General features: G+C 38.5%; 1 protein-coding gene across 6 annotated transcripts in view; it reads right to left on the bottom strand.

Moving 5' to 3' along the window:
- The window catches only part of TMEM161B (transmembrane protein 161B), a 107,612-nt gene that overhangs the window by 77,930 nt on the left and 9,877 nt on the right, over positions 1-19,805 (bottom strand). For 5 of the 6 annotated variants that reach the window (XM_014520070.2, XM_025204481.1, XM_025204480.1 and 2 more), the window contains 3 exons: positions 15,541-15,644; positions 8,965-9,045; positions 2,630-2,727 (listed from right to left, as the gene is read on the bottom strand). In XM_014520070.2, coding sequence (XP_014375556.1) covers positions 2,630-2,727; positions 8,965-9,045; positions 15,541-15,614 — 253 coding nt within the window. In that variant the 5' untranslated portion in view covers positions 15,615-15,644. Of the gene's footprint in view, positions 1-2,629; positions 2,728-8,964; positions 9,046-10,720; positions 10,831-15,540; positions 15,645-19,805 lie in introns of those variants that run through there. The other variant, XM_025204478.1, reaches the window with a different exon arrangement.

Here is a 19,805-nt window from a genome sequence, read left to right as displayed (position 1 = left end):
GCTGCCCTGAGCTGCACAGACCCCATATGGGGCTGCCCATCTCCGCCTCATCACTGCCACCTCTGGGCTGCCCCGTGGGGCAGCAGTGGCAGAGCAGACACAGGGCAGCCCTGTGCAGGCTCCGGGTGGCTGCACCAGGAAACGCCAGCAGCAGGAGAGGGAGGGGCCACTTTTGCCCCACGCCAAGCAGCAGTTTCTTTCCCGTGCCACTGCTGCTCAGCCTCAGTCCCAGTGTAGGCTGTGGGCTCACCCGTCCAGGGTGAGCAGCAGCAGTGGCTGGGCAGAAACTGTTGCTCAGCACAGGAGAAAGTGGCCACTCACCTTTGCCACCATGCACTTTTTGGTGCAATCACCTGAAGCCCATGCCGCACCAAGTTGCCCTGCATCTGTCATCACCACCTGTGGGCTGCCCAGAATGGTAGCAGTGACAACGCAGAGCAGCCGCAAGGCAGCCCAGAGATGGCAGTGACAGAGCCGTACCACAGCCTGGTGCGATACAGGCTCCGGCCAGCTGCACCAAAAACTGCCTCACAGCGGCGATGGGGTGGAGCTGCTTTTCCCCATGCCAAGCAACAGTTTCTGCCTGGCCAGTGCCAGTACTCAGCCCAGATGGGCGAGCCCAGATCCAGCACGGGGCATGCAACTGTGTGCACTGGTCCCTCCCACTACCATGAAGCTGGGGGCAGCAGTGGTGGCAGCTGGAGGGAGCCACCCCAACCCCAGTGCATGCCCAGGAGTGGTAGAATGCGTCAGGCCAGGTGGCACAGAGTGGGCCACACTGGGCTGTTAGCGGTGGCGGGGGAGGCACTGCAGGATGCACGGATTCTGGGCTGTTGCAGGGCAGGTGCTGACCAGCTCAAGGGGGGCGCGTGCAGGGGCTTCTACATACATCCCACAAACCTCCCCCAAATTCCACAACCATACCATCCTCCACACACTATCACACACCCCACAAACAGCAGTCATCCGCATGCCTCTGGGGAAAGCCTAGCTCACTGCCACACACTCCCAGCCACCCTCCCTCTCCACAAGCCCCATACCCACCCAAACACATTGCCACACACCCCCACAAACCCCATATCCACACCCCGACTTCCACACACCCCCACATACACACGCCCCTACACCCCCCAATATACAAGAGTAAGACTTCATTATGAGCTATTATGCAATCACTTCTATATACACACACACACACACACACACACACACACACACACACACACACACAACACAAACTCACACAAATCCAGACAAAAATATTTTAAAAAATAAAATTAAAATATATTAATTACAGATGTTTGAATTTTTAGTATATAAAGGGGAGGGGGGGGGTTGGTTCCAAGATAGCAAACCCCCTTCCCAAAAGGAATATTTCCAGGGGCAAGGGAAGAGAGTCTTCTAGTGGCAAAGGTCAGAGGTTAGCTGCAGGACTTCTGGTCCCAAGATGGCGAACAATGAGGGGGGGGCACTTGTCAAGGGGTGGGGCAACCCTTGTGGCCTTCGACAGCTCACCAAAACTCATTAAGTGGCCCTCTGCCCAAAATAATTGCCCGCCCCTGCTCTAGTATCTGCTATTCAATTAAGACAGGCCAGATGGAAAACTGTACAAATGTCAATAACCTCTTAAGCTCTCTTCGCCACCTGGTTTTTCAATATTGCCCAGGTCACCAGAACAGAGCTAGCTCAAATACTTAAATGTATTGAATATATACACAACATGCCACACAATGTTAGCACAGTTCAGTGTGCAGCCATGATTCACAAGATAAACCCAGGAATTCTGACCTGTTAACAGTCTTTCTGAGGTCTCTACAACAGAAGAAATGCTCTATTTTTTCCTGTAGTGAAAAAATGAGTGAAAACTAAGAGCTAGCATTTTCCAAAGGGTACCTTTGAGTCTAGAAAGGTTGAGAACCACTGCATTAAGTTGTATGGAAGATCTTCTCAGCCCAACACAGGCGTATCTATAAGTCTCAGCTGTATCACAGTTCTGACATACAATTAAATATGGGAAATAAGAGCATTACCTATATTTCCCATAGGAAAATAAAAATATAGAAATTAACAGTCCTTCCTCTAAGCTTTGCCTAATAAGCCCAGAACCTTTGAAGTATATGCAAGTGTTTGCTTCTGTAACATCTTTGCTTGGTTCATAAATATTTCACTTAAAACTTCTCAGACAGATACATGAAATTATATGTTTCTATGCTGTAATGAACTTAGTGTTTTATGAAATATTTTTCTATACCTGTCAACTGACTCTTTTGCCTATACTAATCTAGGAGGAGATTTCACATGCCTATTTTCAAATATGTATATGATCCTAGCCTTCAGATATCCTCCTATATTAAGAAGCCTGTTGCAGTATCAGATGTGCTTCATGCTGGATTTTAGCTCCGCATTCTTTTCTGCAATGCCACTATTTAGATGTCTCTTATAGAGCAAAAGATGTCATCTTAAATTCTTGCTTTTTGGCTCATTTTTTCTTTATGAGTTTTTTTATTCTCTCCTCCATAAAAAACATAGAAGTATATATCACAAATGTACATAGAATGAAAAAAAAAAACACTGCATAATTGAAGAATATATTATGACACACTAAATCCAACTGTAGTCTTTTCCTTACCTAAAGTGTCCACTTCTGTAACAGATTTTGTTTCCAGATGAAGATCAATATCCTTTGGAATGGTTAGGGGCTTGTTTTCAATGTGACCATTGTATTTCCTGTTAAAAAAGAAAAGAAAAAAGTATGTGCGCATATAGTATGTGCAACAATGTTATAACATCTAAACATCTAGAGGAAGCTTTTAAAATGCCTATGATACACATTTTTCACATGAAGACTTAATTCTCTATATACAATGAGTATCTGAGCTTAAGTTGGCACATATGAATAATTATTATTAACTCTATCTTGTCAGAGCTTGAAATACCATTGTGGCTATGCACATAACTAAAAAAAAAAAAAATCAAGTAAATTTAAGCCAAAAATTTAAGGGTAAGGCTCAGACCCGGAGGCTGACAGAATGCGGCATTAAAATCATACTTCATAGATTGTAGAGTCAGAAGGGACCACAAAAGATCATCATGTCTGACCCCCTGCCCTGGCAGGAAAGAGGACCAAGGTCAGATGACCCCAGCCAGGTGTCTATCAAACCTCCTCTTGAAGACCTCCAAGTTAGGCGATAGTACTACCTCTTTTGGAAGCCGATTCCAGATTCTAGCCACCCTTACTGTAAAAAAAATTTCTTCCTAATGTCTAACCTCAATCTATTCTCCACTAGTTTGTGCCCATTATTCCTAGTTACTCCTAGGGGTGCTCTGGTAAATAGCGCATCTCCAATTCCCTGTTGTCCTCCCTTGATAAACTTATAGGCAGCTACAAGATCTCCCTTCAGAAGTCTCTTATGAAGGCTGAAGAGATACAGATCCCTCGACCTCCCCTCGTATGGCTTTCACGGAGACTACTAATCATGCGAGTGGCCCTCCTCTGAACCCTCTCCAGATTCTCCGTGTCCCTCTTGAAGTGCAGCACCCAAAACTGGACACAGTACTCCAACTGCGGCCTGACCAATGTCGCATAGAGCATCACCTCCCTCCATGTGCTGGTCATGAATCAGCTAATGCGCGACAAGGTGCGACTGACTTTGTTGATGGCTTCGTTACACTGCCGGCTTACACTTGGAGTCAACTATGACTCCAAGATCCCTCTCCATTAGATAGCAATTTCATGTTTTAAGTTACTGAGTAATATTTACAGAAATTAACAAGCAATTATCCAGCTTTGAAGATAACTGGAATTGTTGGCAGAGAGATTGGGTCAGCAGCACAGGATGAGAGAGAAACAAAACAATCAATTGCTACAATCTATTAATGTAAACAAATGTAAACAAGCACTGAGTGAGACTAGAAGTTCTATGGGGTCTCCTGGCCTTATAAATTATTATAGCCCACGTTAGCGTGTTTAGAAAATACAATTCAGATGACAGTGTAAATGTCTTGCAGAACAGATCTGTTCTCCTGTTAACAACTATATAAAGATAAGCTCAAAAACACCCCTCATCCCACCAGAAAAAACAAAACAAAACGATAAAATGTGACTAAGTCACATCTGCTTATTTTAATAAGCAAAATGTATCATTATCATCTCTGAGGAACAGCTCTAGGAAGGCAAACTAAATTCTTTCCTACCCTACCAGCAAGATTAGATTAATCTTTTTAGACTCCAGGCACCCAGGATAGACTTGAGGCACTGCTCAGAAAAAGACTAGTTCATCGTTTTCATTTTTTTTTTTTTTACTACAGAAAAATAATAGAGCAGTTTTTCTGGTACAAAGAACTAAGAAAAACCAGAACTATGGATTTCTATTTTAAATGTCTTGGTTTATCTTGTGAATCTGTTGTAAACCTAACAGTAGTACCACTGTGTGACATCCCACAGCACCCTTGAAAGGATCTCAAGGCAGCCCATGGTACTATGACACTGGTTAAGAATCCCTGGTTTAAGCTCTATCCATATTCTGCTCATCTGTGCCACCTCGGATACATTAACACAAACGCAACAAGAACAGAACAGGTTCTGTACACACTGTATACACAGTCCCCACCTTTCTGACAGATATTTCCTAGCAGCTTGACCTTTTTCCATGGTAAACTGATAAAGTTGATAGTGTCATTTTTATGGTGTAACTTTTCAAAGCAAAGCTCTAAGTCCAGAAGAAAGGACTAGTAAGAAGAAAACAGACACAGCTGGGAGGCCAATAGCAGACAGACACAGAACTGAGTACATTAAAAAACTCATAAGATACATATTTTATTTGGAGCTCTAAGTTTCTGATGTCCCATATTTGTCAAAATGTACCACATATTAGTAGCACGAGATATTACTCAAACTAATTCCAAACTGACCCCAAAGCAGCCAAAAAATATCACTGTAACAGCACAGAAACAAGGTTGTGCTAAAAACAGTCTGTGAAAACACTTTGTTGTTTTTTTTTAATAGGGTGAAAAGTTAGCTTTTCATTACAAGCTTCCAGAAAATATCAAAGCAGATCAGAAATAGTTTTGATACGTTAAAACAAATGTAAGTGCTAGACTAAGAAAAACTATATTGTTCTGATACATGTTCAAACATCATTGAAATGAGAAAAGGAAGGATGTATGTTCTATGTCCCAGCAACCTTTTTTTCCATAACGCCCCCCCCCCCAACCACTTCCAATCAGTACCAATCTGACCATGGGCTAAAATTTTCTTCCGAAAATGAGTATATGGTTTATTGGGCAAACACAAATTCAATCCATTGTAAGCTAATTATTAGGAATGGATCTGAGTCTGTAAATTAGTACATGAGAAGAAAATAGTCCAAAAATGAGAACTTAATATAATATCCTTGAGTTTCAAGAGTGGCCAAAAAAGCAGTTGGCAGGGGGTATCAGATGAAGTTCAAGTCTACGCCACTACATCAAGCCATAAGCAAACGTGCCAGGCAGCAAGTCACACTTCCAAGTATGGATACCAGAAAACTGAAATTGACTTAATTATTGCAAGTTTAATTTTGCTGGTTTTGATACGCCAAGGTAAAGGTCCATTTTTGAGAACTGCAGACAGAAGGCTTCAACTCCCCAGCCCAGCCTCTGGCTTCTTTACTTTTCATTCCATCCAGGGAGAGCACACACCAACTGCTGAAACTTCCTTAGCCTGACGAAGGGTTTTTGAACCCGAAAGCTTGCTTAATAACTATTCTCCAACTATTCGGGTTGGTCTAATAAAAGATATCAGATTCACCCAAGGAACCTTGTCTGTCAATGAAAGGAAAGTACTTTTTCCCCCTTCTCTCATTTCTTGCACAACCCCAGCAGCAGAGGCCACTGCCTCTTGTTCCTATATACAGTTAATTCTTCACTAGCTGAAAAGTGAAACAAAGAACACCCAATCAAAACACTTTGTTGTTTCATGACTAGGAAACTGTTTACTTCCCTGAACAAGACAAATTCATTTCCTCCTGCATCCCAGCTTGGAAGCTTTGTCTGTGAGTACAAGTATAAATTTCTGTAGTTAACCAAAAAAGACAAGCATGCATGTACATAATGCAAACTGTTGACGTGCATTTCTGAAGGGTTCACTGTACTTTAAGGATCATCCTTCAAATCATGCCAGTGTAACAGCACTTTTTTCTAAAGTGAACTGGCTGGGAGTAAAAAAAGTTTCTAAACCCCCAAAGAAGAGACTAAAGAGATTCTGAAATACTGGATTTGTAAAGCAATAATGTTTCCAAGTTATGCAGATGGGGGACCAGTATTAGTGCTTACTAATAAATTTGGTAGTAATTTCTACATAACAATAAAATTAAATTTACATGTATGCTTCCATTTATGTATTGTATTTGTAGTTTGATGAGTAAAGACTGTTCCAAATAAAAATGGGAATATATAGATTAGTAATGGCAGAAGTTTGGTGAAGTTAATAAAAGGTATTTGATGACTGGAGTTCAGGAATACTTGAGTGACATCTGCTTTCCTCAGGCTAGAACCTGTAGGCTATGCAGTTCAGAAATAATGATTCAAAACTTGAATTTCTGCTATACTTATTTTCCAGATCTATACACATAAATACATAAATCTGTCAATGGTTAGTTATTCATGTGGATAGTTATCCATCTTCATGTGACACCCAAATTAACTACATTTTTCCCTTGAAAAATGTAATGGGATACAACAGATTTTTGCTAAATCAAGATGAACCTACTATCCCTACAGTGGAATTATTAAAGCTATTTACAAAACAGTCCCCAGATTGCTTTTGTTTTAAAATTAAAGAATGTAAATAGGATTTGCAAGATGACCGTCAAAGTAAATTGTAGGATAAAAGCTGAGAAACATAGATACTACCTCCAAGAGCAGTGAACCTAAAATAGACATTGTTTACAGGTGACAATGAGAGAGACAATAGAAAATGTCAGAAGAGTTCGTATTAGAAACATAAAAAACAGGATCTCCTGGTTCTTCAAGTCCAGACCTTGGCTGCTAGAGACAACTATATCATATAAAATGTTACTAATCTAGCATCATATTGAAATCAATTACGTTTCTTGTCTCTCACTATGTCCGAGAGGCTGGTCTAGAACCTCACTCGTCTGATGGTTAGAAATCTTTTGATTTATACCCATTTGTTCTTGTGTCTTGATTATCCTTGTTTCAATAGCTCTTCATCCCCTTGATGTTGTTTTTTATCTGCATGTATTTAGAGCAATCATCTCTATGCAGATTTCTCTGTAGCCTAAACAAACCAACTTCTTGTAGTCTTGTCTCAAAGTGAGCTCTCCATTTCTTGGATCATCCTAGTAGCCTTTCTTGCGCACCTCTTCATTGAATTGAACTTCCTTGAACATGAACTACCAGACCTTTATACAGAATTCCAGGTGAGTTCTTACCAGCTCCTTTTACATATGTAGTAAATATTTCCCTGTCTTTTCTAATGGAGTTACAAAGCAGTTTCAGAAAGTAATGACAATTTTGAAATAAAACCATATTGTGTGCAATGATCGTTTACTGGATAACATCATTTCTCTACATAGCTGTAAACAATGTGGCTTCAGTGTTCCCCGCTACTCTGTAGTTTCCCACTCACTGCAAGCTATATATTTTATTTCAAAATTGCTGTTACTTTCTGAAACACCCACATAGCTTGCCCGATGCATCCTGAGATCATTTCTGCTTTCCATGGCTGTATCAGACTGGAGGCTCAGCCTGTGATCTACTAATATACTCAGGTCTTTCTTCCCCTCTCAAGTCCAGATGACAAGCTTCCATGATAACACTTTTTTTTATTATTATCTCCTAAGTGCATGACTTTACACTTTGTTCTATTAAATTTCAATCCATTTCTACTACAATCTTAATCAGCTAGTTTTTCCTGTGTTATTCCACTTCTCCTCCATATAGATTATGAATCTCAATTTTATTTACTAGATTTGTGTCCTCACTAAATATCATTAGCACATTCCTACTTTGTGTTAAGGTCATAAATAAAAACATTTAATAAAATCAGTCATAATACCATCTTTAAGGAACTCCACAAGTAACCTGTTTTGGCCCAGCACAATCTGTTGTAGTCTGCCCGTTTAAATAGTTTCTTATTGCCTTATAATTCTTATGCAAAACCACCATCTCCAGTTTCACATGCAATACTGTATCAAAAGCTTTACTGAAGGTCTGAAATTCTTTATTATATTTCCTTTGCAAAAATCAGTTACTTATCATAATCAAATAAAGACAGCCAGTTAACACACATTTTTGGTAAATCTATACTGCATTTTATCTTATTTTCCACATACGTCTATGCCTTTAATTATTCTTTTTTTTGACAAATGTTCCAAGACCTTGCCAGCTTTATACATCACACTAACAAGCCTATTTTTACTCACATTACAATATTTAAGAAAGGTAGAGCAAGTACAGTCTTTCAGTAACACCCCTAAATTTGATACAATGATAAAAAATAATCCTTGCAGTTTCAATGGCCAGTTTTCTATGAGGGACAATATGTAGTCCTCCTTATTTGAAGGCACTGACCACTTTTAGTTTACTGGAGAACAATTTTCAAGATCCCAAGTCAATACATAACTACAACAAATAAGAGCAATGACATGTAACAAGAAACTTGACTGATACTATCAGGAAAAGACTGACAAAGAAGAATTTCTTTCTTTCTAAACATTCAGATTTGAAGGGTTATTTTTAGACTAAGAATTAAGCCAAATGCTTTCAAAGATTAGTAAAAGAAATTCAAAATAAAAGCACTGAACAAAGGCAGTGTGCTTCACATTGAAATAATATTCTACTCACTGTGTTATAAAATTACTGAGTAGCATGAACACGGACAAGATCTGCCAAAGTCAGCTGGCAATCTAGTCACTGCATGGCTTATGTAGACACGCTCAAGACAATTGAATAAGCATTTACCTGTCTTTTTTGCTTTTCCCTTTTTGTTTCCCTGCAAGAATTCGTAGTTCTTCTTCAGTAGGATGTTGATACCATCGTAAACTAAAAAGAGAAAAAAATTTTTTTAGTTAAACACCATATCAATAGAAGCATTTAACGTACTTATGTAAAAGTTTCAGTTGCATATTACAAAACTCTTGGTTCAGAGGTGATGACTTTTATTAAACTAAAAAGTAGCAAATATTTTTTCCTTTGCAAGCTTTTGGGCACATGCACCCTTCATCAGGCTAAGAAGAAATTAAAGATTGTATTAAGTCTTCTTAGGTAGAAAATAAATTTCATTTTGCACAAGAGAAGTTGAGGCTGGACGTGTATTCCCCTGGGTATCTGGGAGTCCTTTTGTGAAAATGTTGCTCTGCGTTGCAAATGTTGCACTATGTTGCAAATAAGGCTGTCTTCGTCCCTGGATTTGTCATCCTATGTCAGAGGCAGCCAAGGAGGTACAAAAACCTTTCTTGTTTATTATTTTTTGTTTTTATTTTTAATTTATTGTTTATTATTGTTGCATATTACAGCACTTCAATAAAACACCTGTGTCAGTACGAATGAGATTCAACCTAAACCGTCAAAACTTCACTTTATCTGAGGTGAATGGATTTTTTTTTTAAATTAAAACAAGTATTTAAGCATCTCAGATCCTAAATTAGTAAGAGAATGAAATGGTAGTCATTACATTTAAAAAAAAAAACCCTCTTAACTGTGAAAACACTGCCACTGAACTTGGTAAAACACATGGTAACTAAGCCCATGTCTACAGAGGAAAAGCAAATCAGAAAAATTATACCACTGTAACTATGCTGTACAGACACTACTCTAGAATTATTTTGCTCTAGGATAATTATTCCACTCACAAAGGTGGTAATTTTCCAAAATAAAAAGTGAATTTTATTCAATAAAAATGCTGATGCAGCAGAAATATTCTGGAATAGCTAATGCAAAAGTTTTTTATTACCTATACCACACTATTTTCCCATGCAGACCTTAGCATACCGTTTCCTGCCCTGACTTTGGTTTTGTTTGTTTTGGGGTGGGAAGGAGGGGGCCACGTCAGCTAGCCCCATTGCTGCAAGCCCCATCAGCTGACAGGCCTCCCAGTCATGGAAGCACATGGGGCTCCCCTGCAGCTGTTAGCACCATCAACTGACAGGGCTCCCAGCCACAGAGGAGCGCCTGGCCAAACATTCAATTAATAGCGTGATGCGAACAAGCCACAAAGTTAGTACACGTTTTTTGTGAACTAACTTAGTGGCTTACTCCTCATTTTATTATACCGTTAACTGACTGAATATGTGGCTGGGTCACAACTTAAGACAAAATTAACTAGTTAATCACGTCTTAAGTGTAATGTGTTGCGGGAGCCTAAAAGTGAGCTCTCCCTTAGTCTGTTCTAAGTACATGCATTATCTTCAACATTCAAGGATGGAAATGTGGATAAGGAAGTTATTGGTCTTAATATGAACAATGGATTTGGAAAAAAGTTACTTGAAAATTTTCATTTGGCAAGGAGTAAAACCTACAAATTTGTAACGGGTATTTCAGCCTGCTTTTAGCTTTGGAGCAGAAACGTAAGAGCCAATCACTGACAGAGGGGACTACACTGCTCTCTGGAGTTCCTGCCTTTTAACCACCTGCAAAAACAAGGGTAATTCACTTTTTACTTTGCTAAAGTACAGATTGTGTTGTGTGTGCCTTGTGGAAGAAACAAAAGAACTTGTACCTCAAATAGGGAAATTCCCCATCACAAAAACAATTCCCAGTCATGGGATGCCATTTTCCATCTCTATTCTGGATGTTCGTTTGTCACTAGGGTGGGCCACATCTGCGTGCCTTACCAGAGAGGAGGGAAGCAGGGAGGAAATCAGATAATTTTCCTTAAGAAAGTGGTAAGTGTTAAGATTCAGAGATCTATTACCATGAAAATCCTATTGCAATGGTGGGAAACATAAGCAGTCTTCAAATAGGAGGAGCCCAAACAAGGTTAATTATTTATCGTCATTATCTATCATCCCAGGATCTGGAGGCAAGGAGACTACTTCAACCAAAAAAATGGCATTGGTTTAAGGACTGAATTCACAGAATTCTGGTAAGTAAAGCCTCCAGCTGCATAAAAGATATGCATACAGCCATGAATGATGCGTGCCCCCGGCAGCTGGAGGGGGGGGACATGGCAGCAGTAAGCCGCGAGTTCCTGAAGATGCTGCTGGCGCTGGCGAGCACTGACCAGGGGTCAACGACCACCTGCAGACGCTGCCAGCAGTGTTGGCAGCAGTCTGCAGGGACCGCAGACTGCCCGCAAATGCCGCCGGCAGCATTGGCAGCGCCTTTTTGCAGGGGGTGAACCAGCATGCTCAGGGGGTGCTCCTGCCCCCACGTACACCCCCTACATGTCGCCCCTGCATACAGCAGATGCAATTTCTCTGCCCTGAGACTATCAGTTCTCCCAAGATCTGGACTTCGCTATATGTCAGAAGTTAGAATTTCTTGAAATTGCTTTGGGAATGAATGCTATGATAGCTATAAGGTCTATTTGTGCAAATTAAATATATAATACTGGGTATCAGAGAAGTGTCCCAATTTCAGAAATCTGTCTGACTTAGCACTATAGTCTCGGTACACTACTTGGTGCCCAGATGTTATGGTAATACAAATAATAAATACTTAAGTGTATAAGGAGTAGTATGACTTGGTATTGCTATCTCAAATAGAAGGAGGTTAAAAGGATGTGGTTTATAATCTGTGTAGTACTTGAATAATTGCTTTCTCAGGGCTTCTTAATGTTAGATTGTGTAGAAACCTCTTCTTCTTGAACATGCCAATATTAATAAACTACAGGGATCTTACCTTTTTGTTTGAACACTCATACAGCTAGCATTAAGGCCTTCCTAGAGAAACTCAAGGCTATATTTCACTTGTTTTAATATAATACAACTATGGACTTTGCATCAGTCAAGAGATTTACGTTTTTGTTTGTTTGTTTTTTAAATTTAGGGTGTATGAAAGTGAATTTCTTTATTCAATTATTTATTTTCAATCTATGTAGTCTTCAATGAAGGATTTGTTTGTGCAACAAGAGTCATATCTGAGATAGATCAAAAGGTCCAAAGCTAGGTTAAATCAGGCCCACGAGTCAAAAATGCTTAATTCAAAGGCTATAGAGAACATCAAGTGTTGCTCTTTCCTCCCTGTCTTTTGTATGACTTGGGCACAAATGTCAAAAAGTTTGGAGATATGACCTGCTTCAGAATTTAGAGTCATTCCCACAGGAGTTCAGAGACACTGGTGGCGGGACCCACAGAGCTGCGCTGCTGCCTAAACCCAGGAGGAGTCCCTGTGGAGCTGAACACACTACCACAGGAGTTAAATGGAAAGGAATAAGACTGGGCCCAGAAACAAGAAGTTCTACAGACGTGAGAAAATGCGAGTAAGCAATAAGAAAAATAATTAGACAAAATGCTTCATGTTCATCTTCAAAAATACATGCAGTTAACATTCAAGAAAAAAATGTTTTAGTACAATGCGAGGACAGAGCTTGCATTAAGGCAGCCATCAAACCTATAAAACTGTACTGAACAGATAAAAAAACTTGTGTCCTGCTAATAAGAAGAGTTTAAAAAAAAAAATCTCATTTAAGTGGAATCCAGTGCCACTTCCACTGCATCTTTAGGATGAACACCAGAGAAGAGTCCTGAACAAGAATTTGGACAGAAGTACCTTGTCAACAGTAGCAGAGTTAAGGGATGCTTAAACCATACCTAGGTACAAGACCTCATTGCAGGTCTGTTTGCAAACATGGTTCTTAGTAAATAAGGGTTTGGTTGTTATTTTTTAAAAGCTCACAGAAATCCCAGGGACAAAAATGTAAAAGGCATGCAAATGATGATGTTGCTTATTGGCTGAAAAGCTTTAGCGTTTATAATCTAAAAACCAGAGAGATGCTTGAAGACACACAGGTTTTAGTATAACAGAAATTTTTTAAAAGTGTAACTCAAATCTATTTCAGACAGGATATACATTACGGTCAACTAGCTCAGGTACTAGCAGCAGTCAAACCACAGGAAGTACAGTGTAAACATAACCTCAGCATATGTGGTTTAAGGCCATTAGCTAGGGAAAAAACTGAAAGACAGAGGTGGTATGAATTGAAAAGTGATTTATGGTTGGGATTAATTGATTAAAGTTGGGAAGTCACATGTAGCAAGCACCTAAACCTGCAAGTTACATGCACACAATTAACATGAACAATTAAACTTTGTCGAAGTTTACTGACAGTAAAAGATTGGAGGAGTATGATTCTCAATTAACTGAAAAACAGTGCATTTGTTCTCCCATTTATCAATGATAGAAGGTTCACTTGCTTTGGAAACCTATAACTTAGCATTTTTTTTACATTCTATTTGTCCTATCAAAGGTCTGTATTTTTGTGTGCTTTTTTTTTTTTAAATGTAGAATACACAAATTCCTAGTTTAATAGAGAAAGTGTGTGTGTGCTAGCACGCATTTTTACGTTAAAAAGTGTAAATTTCTCAATTATGAGTTACCTAGTTCTTTAAAGATAATAAATTTTGTTAGAGATTTAAAGACATTGGTAGAAAAGCCTGCTGGCCTTTGGGAAGGCAGCAAAAACAGACAGCAAATAACTTAAAATGATGTTATCAGAGCTTGAAAAAGTTCAGTAATGAATGAATAGCTGAAGAGAGCCTGAAATCAAAAGAACACACAAATGCATGATCAGATGGGAGAAAATTCTCAGTTTAGCTCTCCTTAGAGGAGAAACTGATGTTTTCCCCCCTCCTAAGCAAAATGAGGTTACTGAGGCTATCCTCAGACTTAGATTCAGATGGTTTTTTTGTGGTCAGCAAAGCAATAATGCAGTCAAATCACTGGTATTCAAATACAGACGAATACTGCAAATTTTCAAAACTGTTTGACTTAAGAGGTAACAGGAAAATTCCCATCAAGGTCACTGGGAGAAGAATCAGGCTAATACTGACTGTGGAAATACAAAGCTATTCACTAACAACATCTATACAGAAAATCCTGCATAGCTCATTAAGAGAACACAAAGCTTAAAAAATAGATACAACTCAAACTAAGAAGTTCAGCAATATGAAAATCATAAATTTAACAATATACAAAATCAAAAGTGTTCCAAAAGCATTTGCTATATAGCTGCATGTATTTTTAAAAAGAGGGTGTAAAAAAAAGAAAATATGTCATTTGAATAAAGATCACAACACATACTGTTAAAAGATAAATGTCACCTGTAATTTCATATGTATTAAATAACTGCAGAACTTCACAAATAATTATCCTGAAATTATTTTAGAAGACCTGAAAGTGTGCTGTGATATTCAATATCCTGCAGATGAACTCAGAAGTGACATCTACACTGTAGTAGTGTTTCCATTCAGATTATCCACTTACCCATTACTAGAATCCCTCCCTCTTCAAAATGCACCAATTCCCAATATACTCAAAAGCTAACTTAAACGCCATTGTTAAATATTAATACTTAAAATATGACCATTAGAGAACAATATTGATTACATAACAAGAAAAATCGGGACAGATTTGTAACCCAGCAGATGCTCAAACAACTTTTACCCCAATCTACTCTGATAACTACTTTCTAATCGCATCTGAGCTTTCCACATTGTAACATGGTGTGAGTTCTTAAAGAAAGAGAAAAGTGGGCCAACCATAAAATGCAGAAGAAAATGGTAGTGAAAAAGTTAAATAAATACACACACACCAGTAAACAGCATATCCAAAGTCTAGGTATACTTGAGAAATCATTGAAAAAAAGTGGAGATTTGGGATTTCACTAATAACTTGGAAGGTTATTGTTAAGATCCTGAGAATATTAACTATGAGCAGGACAATATCCTCTAATGATTCAGAGTTTCTTTAGAAGAATAAGCAAGCCATACAGTTTTCTAAAATTTAAGACACAGATTTACATTCACAGCAGCTGCTGTTTTTAGTTATTATGGACACAATCATACAGGGAATGCTCCCCTTGCAACTCATTATGTCTGTTTGATCTATTGTTGTGAGAGAGCAGCATATTGAAATTTACACAAATCCTACCCTCTGAAGTAGTCAGAAAATAGGATTTGGGGTAAATTTCTAAAAAAATTCTTACATGCAAGGCTAATCAAAATGGGGATTAGGAACACAAGGCACTGCAAAAATGTTGAGCATTATGGGACCTCAAGATATGAATTTTTTTTAACAATATTAAAAAGATAAAAATCGCTATGTAGCTCATCTCTTTAAAAATAGGAAGTGCCAGCCAACCTCTAATTTTATGAACGAGAAGCTTAAAAGTATAAGACTGTTGCTTTAGAACAAGCATTTTATTATTTTTTCAAGTCCTATAATCATCCAGGTTCAGGTACAAGCAATGCAGATGATGGCATTCTACTGGAAATAGTTTAAAATTAGTTTAATTTTCTGATTTATAAATATATAAAAAAAAACAATTGTCAACGCATCCATATATATACACCATAGCAATTATGTTTATTATCTTACCTGCCACTACAGAGAAGCCAACGAGCAAGAGAATAGTGAGGTATGATCTTCTGTATGACACTAGCCATCACCATAGTAATCACCAACTGTACACCTATCACAGCCTGTGGAGAAATAAGTAGTTAAGTAACAAGTCAATATATGTAAAAGTGCTGAAGTATGCAGTTTTCATACTATAAAGCAAAAGATTGCTTTTGAAATAAGAATAAGATGTTTTAAAAAAGGTAAAAGGAGGGGAGGGGGGAAAGAAAGAAAAGAAACCTACTACGTCAATTTTCATGAAATGGACTCAGACTTGCTATTGTCAGCCTTACACTGGTTCCAAAAAATGCACTGCTAGACCAAAGGACCAGGAATATATATGTCTGACAGTTCAGTGCTAGACATGTGTCCCAAACCCCGCCCCCCCAGAGACTTCTCTGTGTTCCTGTGATAAAGTCAGTCATTTCTGGCCAAGGCATTTCACAAGCCATGGGACTTTAAAATGATGCCACTTTGATTACTATCTTGCTTTTTGTTCTCACTTCACTTCTGACATTATTTTAAACAGCACAAACCTGCTAAAGTTAACAAAGATTTATAATACATTTAAATATCCTACATTTGCAGTTTTCAAGCAACATGCTTCATTTGTTCCCAACTTAATTCAGGGGACTAATAACCACAATGGAGAAGGAGGATAAGGAAAGAGATATCAGATCAGCATAGCATGAAGTTCTAACTGTTCTATCCATCCCAATTATATGCACAAATTCAGACTGAGGAATGACCAGCTACCTCACAGTGCTGCAGAAAGACCTGGTGGGTTACAGTGGACCATCAGCTAAAGAGGAGCCAAGAGTGCTCTCTTTTTTGCAAAAAAATAAAAAAATAAAAAGCAATAGCATACTGGGCTGTATTAACAGAACAGTCACTTGCAAAGGATGTGATCCTTCCACTCTATGTGATGCTGATGAGCCCTCACCTGGAGCAGTGAGTCCTATTTTAGGCACTGTACTTCAAGAAATACATGTATACATGGACAAATTAGAAAAAGTACAGTGGAGAGCAATAAAAACATCAGAGGTCTAGGAAACAGAATTTATGAGGAAAGACTGAAAGAACAAAGACTATCTAGCCCAGAGAAGAGAAGACTGGGGGTGAGGGGGAAGAGATGTGATAAATCTTCAAATACCTAAAGGGATGATGGTGGAAATTTATCTCTGTGGCCAAGGGATAGGACAAGGAGCAACAATCTCAAATCACAGCAAGGGAAATTTAGATTAGATATTAGGCAAAACGCTTCACAATGAGGGTGGTTAAACAGTTAGACTATATTCAGAGAGACCGTGGAAATGTCATAGGACGTGTTTAAGGGCAAGTTAGACAAACACCCATCTAAAATGGTTTAGTCAGGAACAATCCTGCCCTGGGCAAAGAGTTGGACTAGATGACCTTCCAGACCTACGTTTCTATTATTCTGTGCACCACAGGAACATAGAAGAGAGACAATCTTCACCAATGCAAAATTGCTTAAGTAAAGCATACTCAGTTCTTTGGAAACAGATCAAACCCACCCCTACTGCAGAAGGCAAAAAACCAAACAATGCCCCCCCACCCCAAAAAACCCACCAACAGTCCACAGCCCATGCCAGTCTGAGAAAATCCTGCCTTGATCTTGAATCTGGCAACTTGTTTGACCTTGACCTCTGACAAGACCAACCAACTGCGTACCTCAGAGGTTTCTCATTACAATTTAGGAGTACTTGAGTATACAGGTCAAGATCCAAAGCTTTGGAGTAAAGAGAAGAAGGAAAACAGGGAAAAAGGAAAAATTCCACCCCACAAGTGCCAAATAATATATATTTAAGAAGGGCCAACCTTTGTTAGCAACCAGAAAAGCCTTGCTATATAAAATTACCAGAAGCCACGCATAGGTAAACAAGTTTGTACATATTTGTTCTTACACAATATTGTTCTTTAACATAAATAACTTTGTCTTTCCTAATATTTATTCCAATAAATTACTCTTTATAAATAATTTACCCTTCTGAACCTCTTCTGTTCCTCAAGTTAAATCCAAGCTCTTTTAAATCTCATCTCATCAAGACAGGACAATTAGGGAAATGAAGACCTTATTAGCCCTTCTCTGCATCTATTCCAGATTTTTTTAAAAATGAATTTAAACCAGTGATTCTAAACCAGGGTTCTGTGGCACCCTGGAGTGCCTTGAGAGCTTTTCAAGGGTGCTGTAATGTGCATCGCAATGTTAGCACTGTTAGGTTTGCAAACATGATTCACAATATAAACCCAAGAGTTCTTTGCAACAGAGGAATTGCTTTATCTTTCTGTGGTAAAAACCGAGTGAAAACTAAGAACTGACATTTTTCTGAGGGCTGTCTCAAGTTTAAAATCAGTAGTTCTCGAACTTTTCAGTCAAATGACAAGAACTGTCCACAGTCTTCTAATTGGGGTCTTACCAATGCTTGAACAGTGACTGTAATATGTCTCTCTACATCCTTCTTAATTTGCCCTCGAATTGGATTAGTTTTTTCACAGCTGCGTAAAAAAAAACCTTGATTGTTATCCTCCAAATGAGTACATCAAGTCCTTCTCTTCCTCCATCACCTTCAGACTATGAACCCCCAATAAGACAATCTTATGAAAAAGGTCCTTGTATTAGCCATTAGTACATGGCTTCACAGTTTTTACTATTAAATTTCACACCATTTCTCTTACTCCAAGATATTATCTGATTCTTCCTATATGATAATCCAATCCTCCTCTACACTTGAAATCTCTCTCAACTTTGGGTTTTTGAATTAGAGATGGCACACATTTCTTACACCACAGTTGCTAATGAATACATTCAAAACAGCATAAATCCCCAAACTGATCCCCAAGGATCACCACTAGTAATCTCTCTCCAAGCAAATAACTCCTCTTTTAATATAACCTGTTGTAATCTCTCCTTTAGACAGCTCCTTTGCCACTTCAAAATTACAGTATTAATCCTCTTAACTTGTAATTTCCCATGAGAGAAAGTACCAAATGCTTTGCTGAAATCTAGATGGATAAGGACAAGCCAACAGACCTGTTCTAAGAGGTCAGTTACCCTATCACAAGAAGATACTAGTCTGACATGATCTTCCTTGGACAAAATCCATGTTGCATTTTGCCCAATCTTCTGCGATCATGTCCTTGATTAGTCTTTCCTTCAGTAGCTGTTCTAAGATAGCTGGTCTTCCACAGAATTTAAGTCAAACTAACAGGCCTACAGTTGTCTGCGTCTCCATCCTCTGCCTTTTATGATTCCAGGCACTATGCATGCTCTTCTCCAACAACAGGGCATTATCTTCAAATTAAATTCACTCCAAATCCATGCTACATGAGTTACCATTTCTTGGGAACATTCTTTCAGTATACTGAGACTCTCTATCCCAGACAATTATCTAGTTTTGTCACAGTAAGCAATCTAAGATTTGCTTCCACATTACACATGATAATTTCTATTACCATATACTCATCCCCACTGCTTCAATTTTTAGTAAGCAGGAAGAAAAGCATTTGGTACTTTAATACTTGGACTATATACCTAGATTATCTTTTCTCTCTATACCCTTTTCAGCACATAATAATTCAACTTCTTTCCTCCAAATTATTTTTATATAATGTGACTGAAGAAGCATTTAGTTGATTCTTTTGGGCAAAAAATTTAGTTGAACTGGACCTTGAATTCTCATTTTGACTCCTTTAAAAACAAAAAGAGACAGCTCTCTTTATTGATCAATCTTTTTTCCATTCCTTTCAGTTTCTCTACTTGCTCTAGATTTCCTGTTTAAGATACTTGCTCACACAAACAGACCTATAGCATTTCTACAATTTTTCCCCCTTCTACTTGGAATAAATTGTGTATGTATTTTTTATTTAATGTACTTTCATGACTCTTCTGCATTTTAATCCTTGAGAGCTTGAACCTACTTATTTTTCTTAACTTTTCAAAGTTTGTTCATCTGTAGTTCAAAACATAAGTCAGACTTAATTCTTACCAATTGTGCAATTTTAGTCTAAACTGAATCAACTTAGGATCGCCTGATCCAAGGGACATTAATAAGAAAGGTTACCAGGCTGCTGAGGAACGTTTACCATAGCAGAACAATAATCACACCAAGTTCACATCCCCAATAGGGAACACTGGAATCTAGTTGGGAAAATGAATGCTTCCATTCTTTCCTATAGACCTACTCCCTGGCCTAAAAGTATCTCCCATGAAATGATGCATTCTC

Source organism: Alligator sinensis, unplaced genomic scaffold (assembly GCF_000455745.1).
Source record: "Alligator sinensis unplaced genomic scaffold, ASM45574v1 scaffold218_1, whole genome shotgun sequence".
Lineage (NCBI taxonomy): Eukaryota > Metazoa > Chordata > Crocodylia > Alligatoridae > Alligator > Alligator sinensis.
The sequence above is the reverse complement of the archived record's forward strand: the minus strand, read 5'-3'. Positions and strand labels throughout refer to the sequence as shown.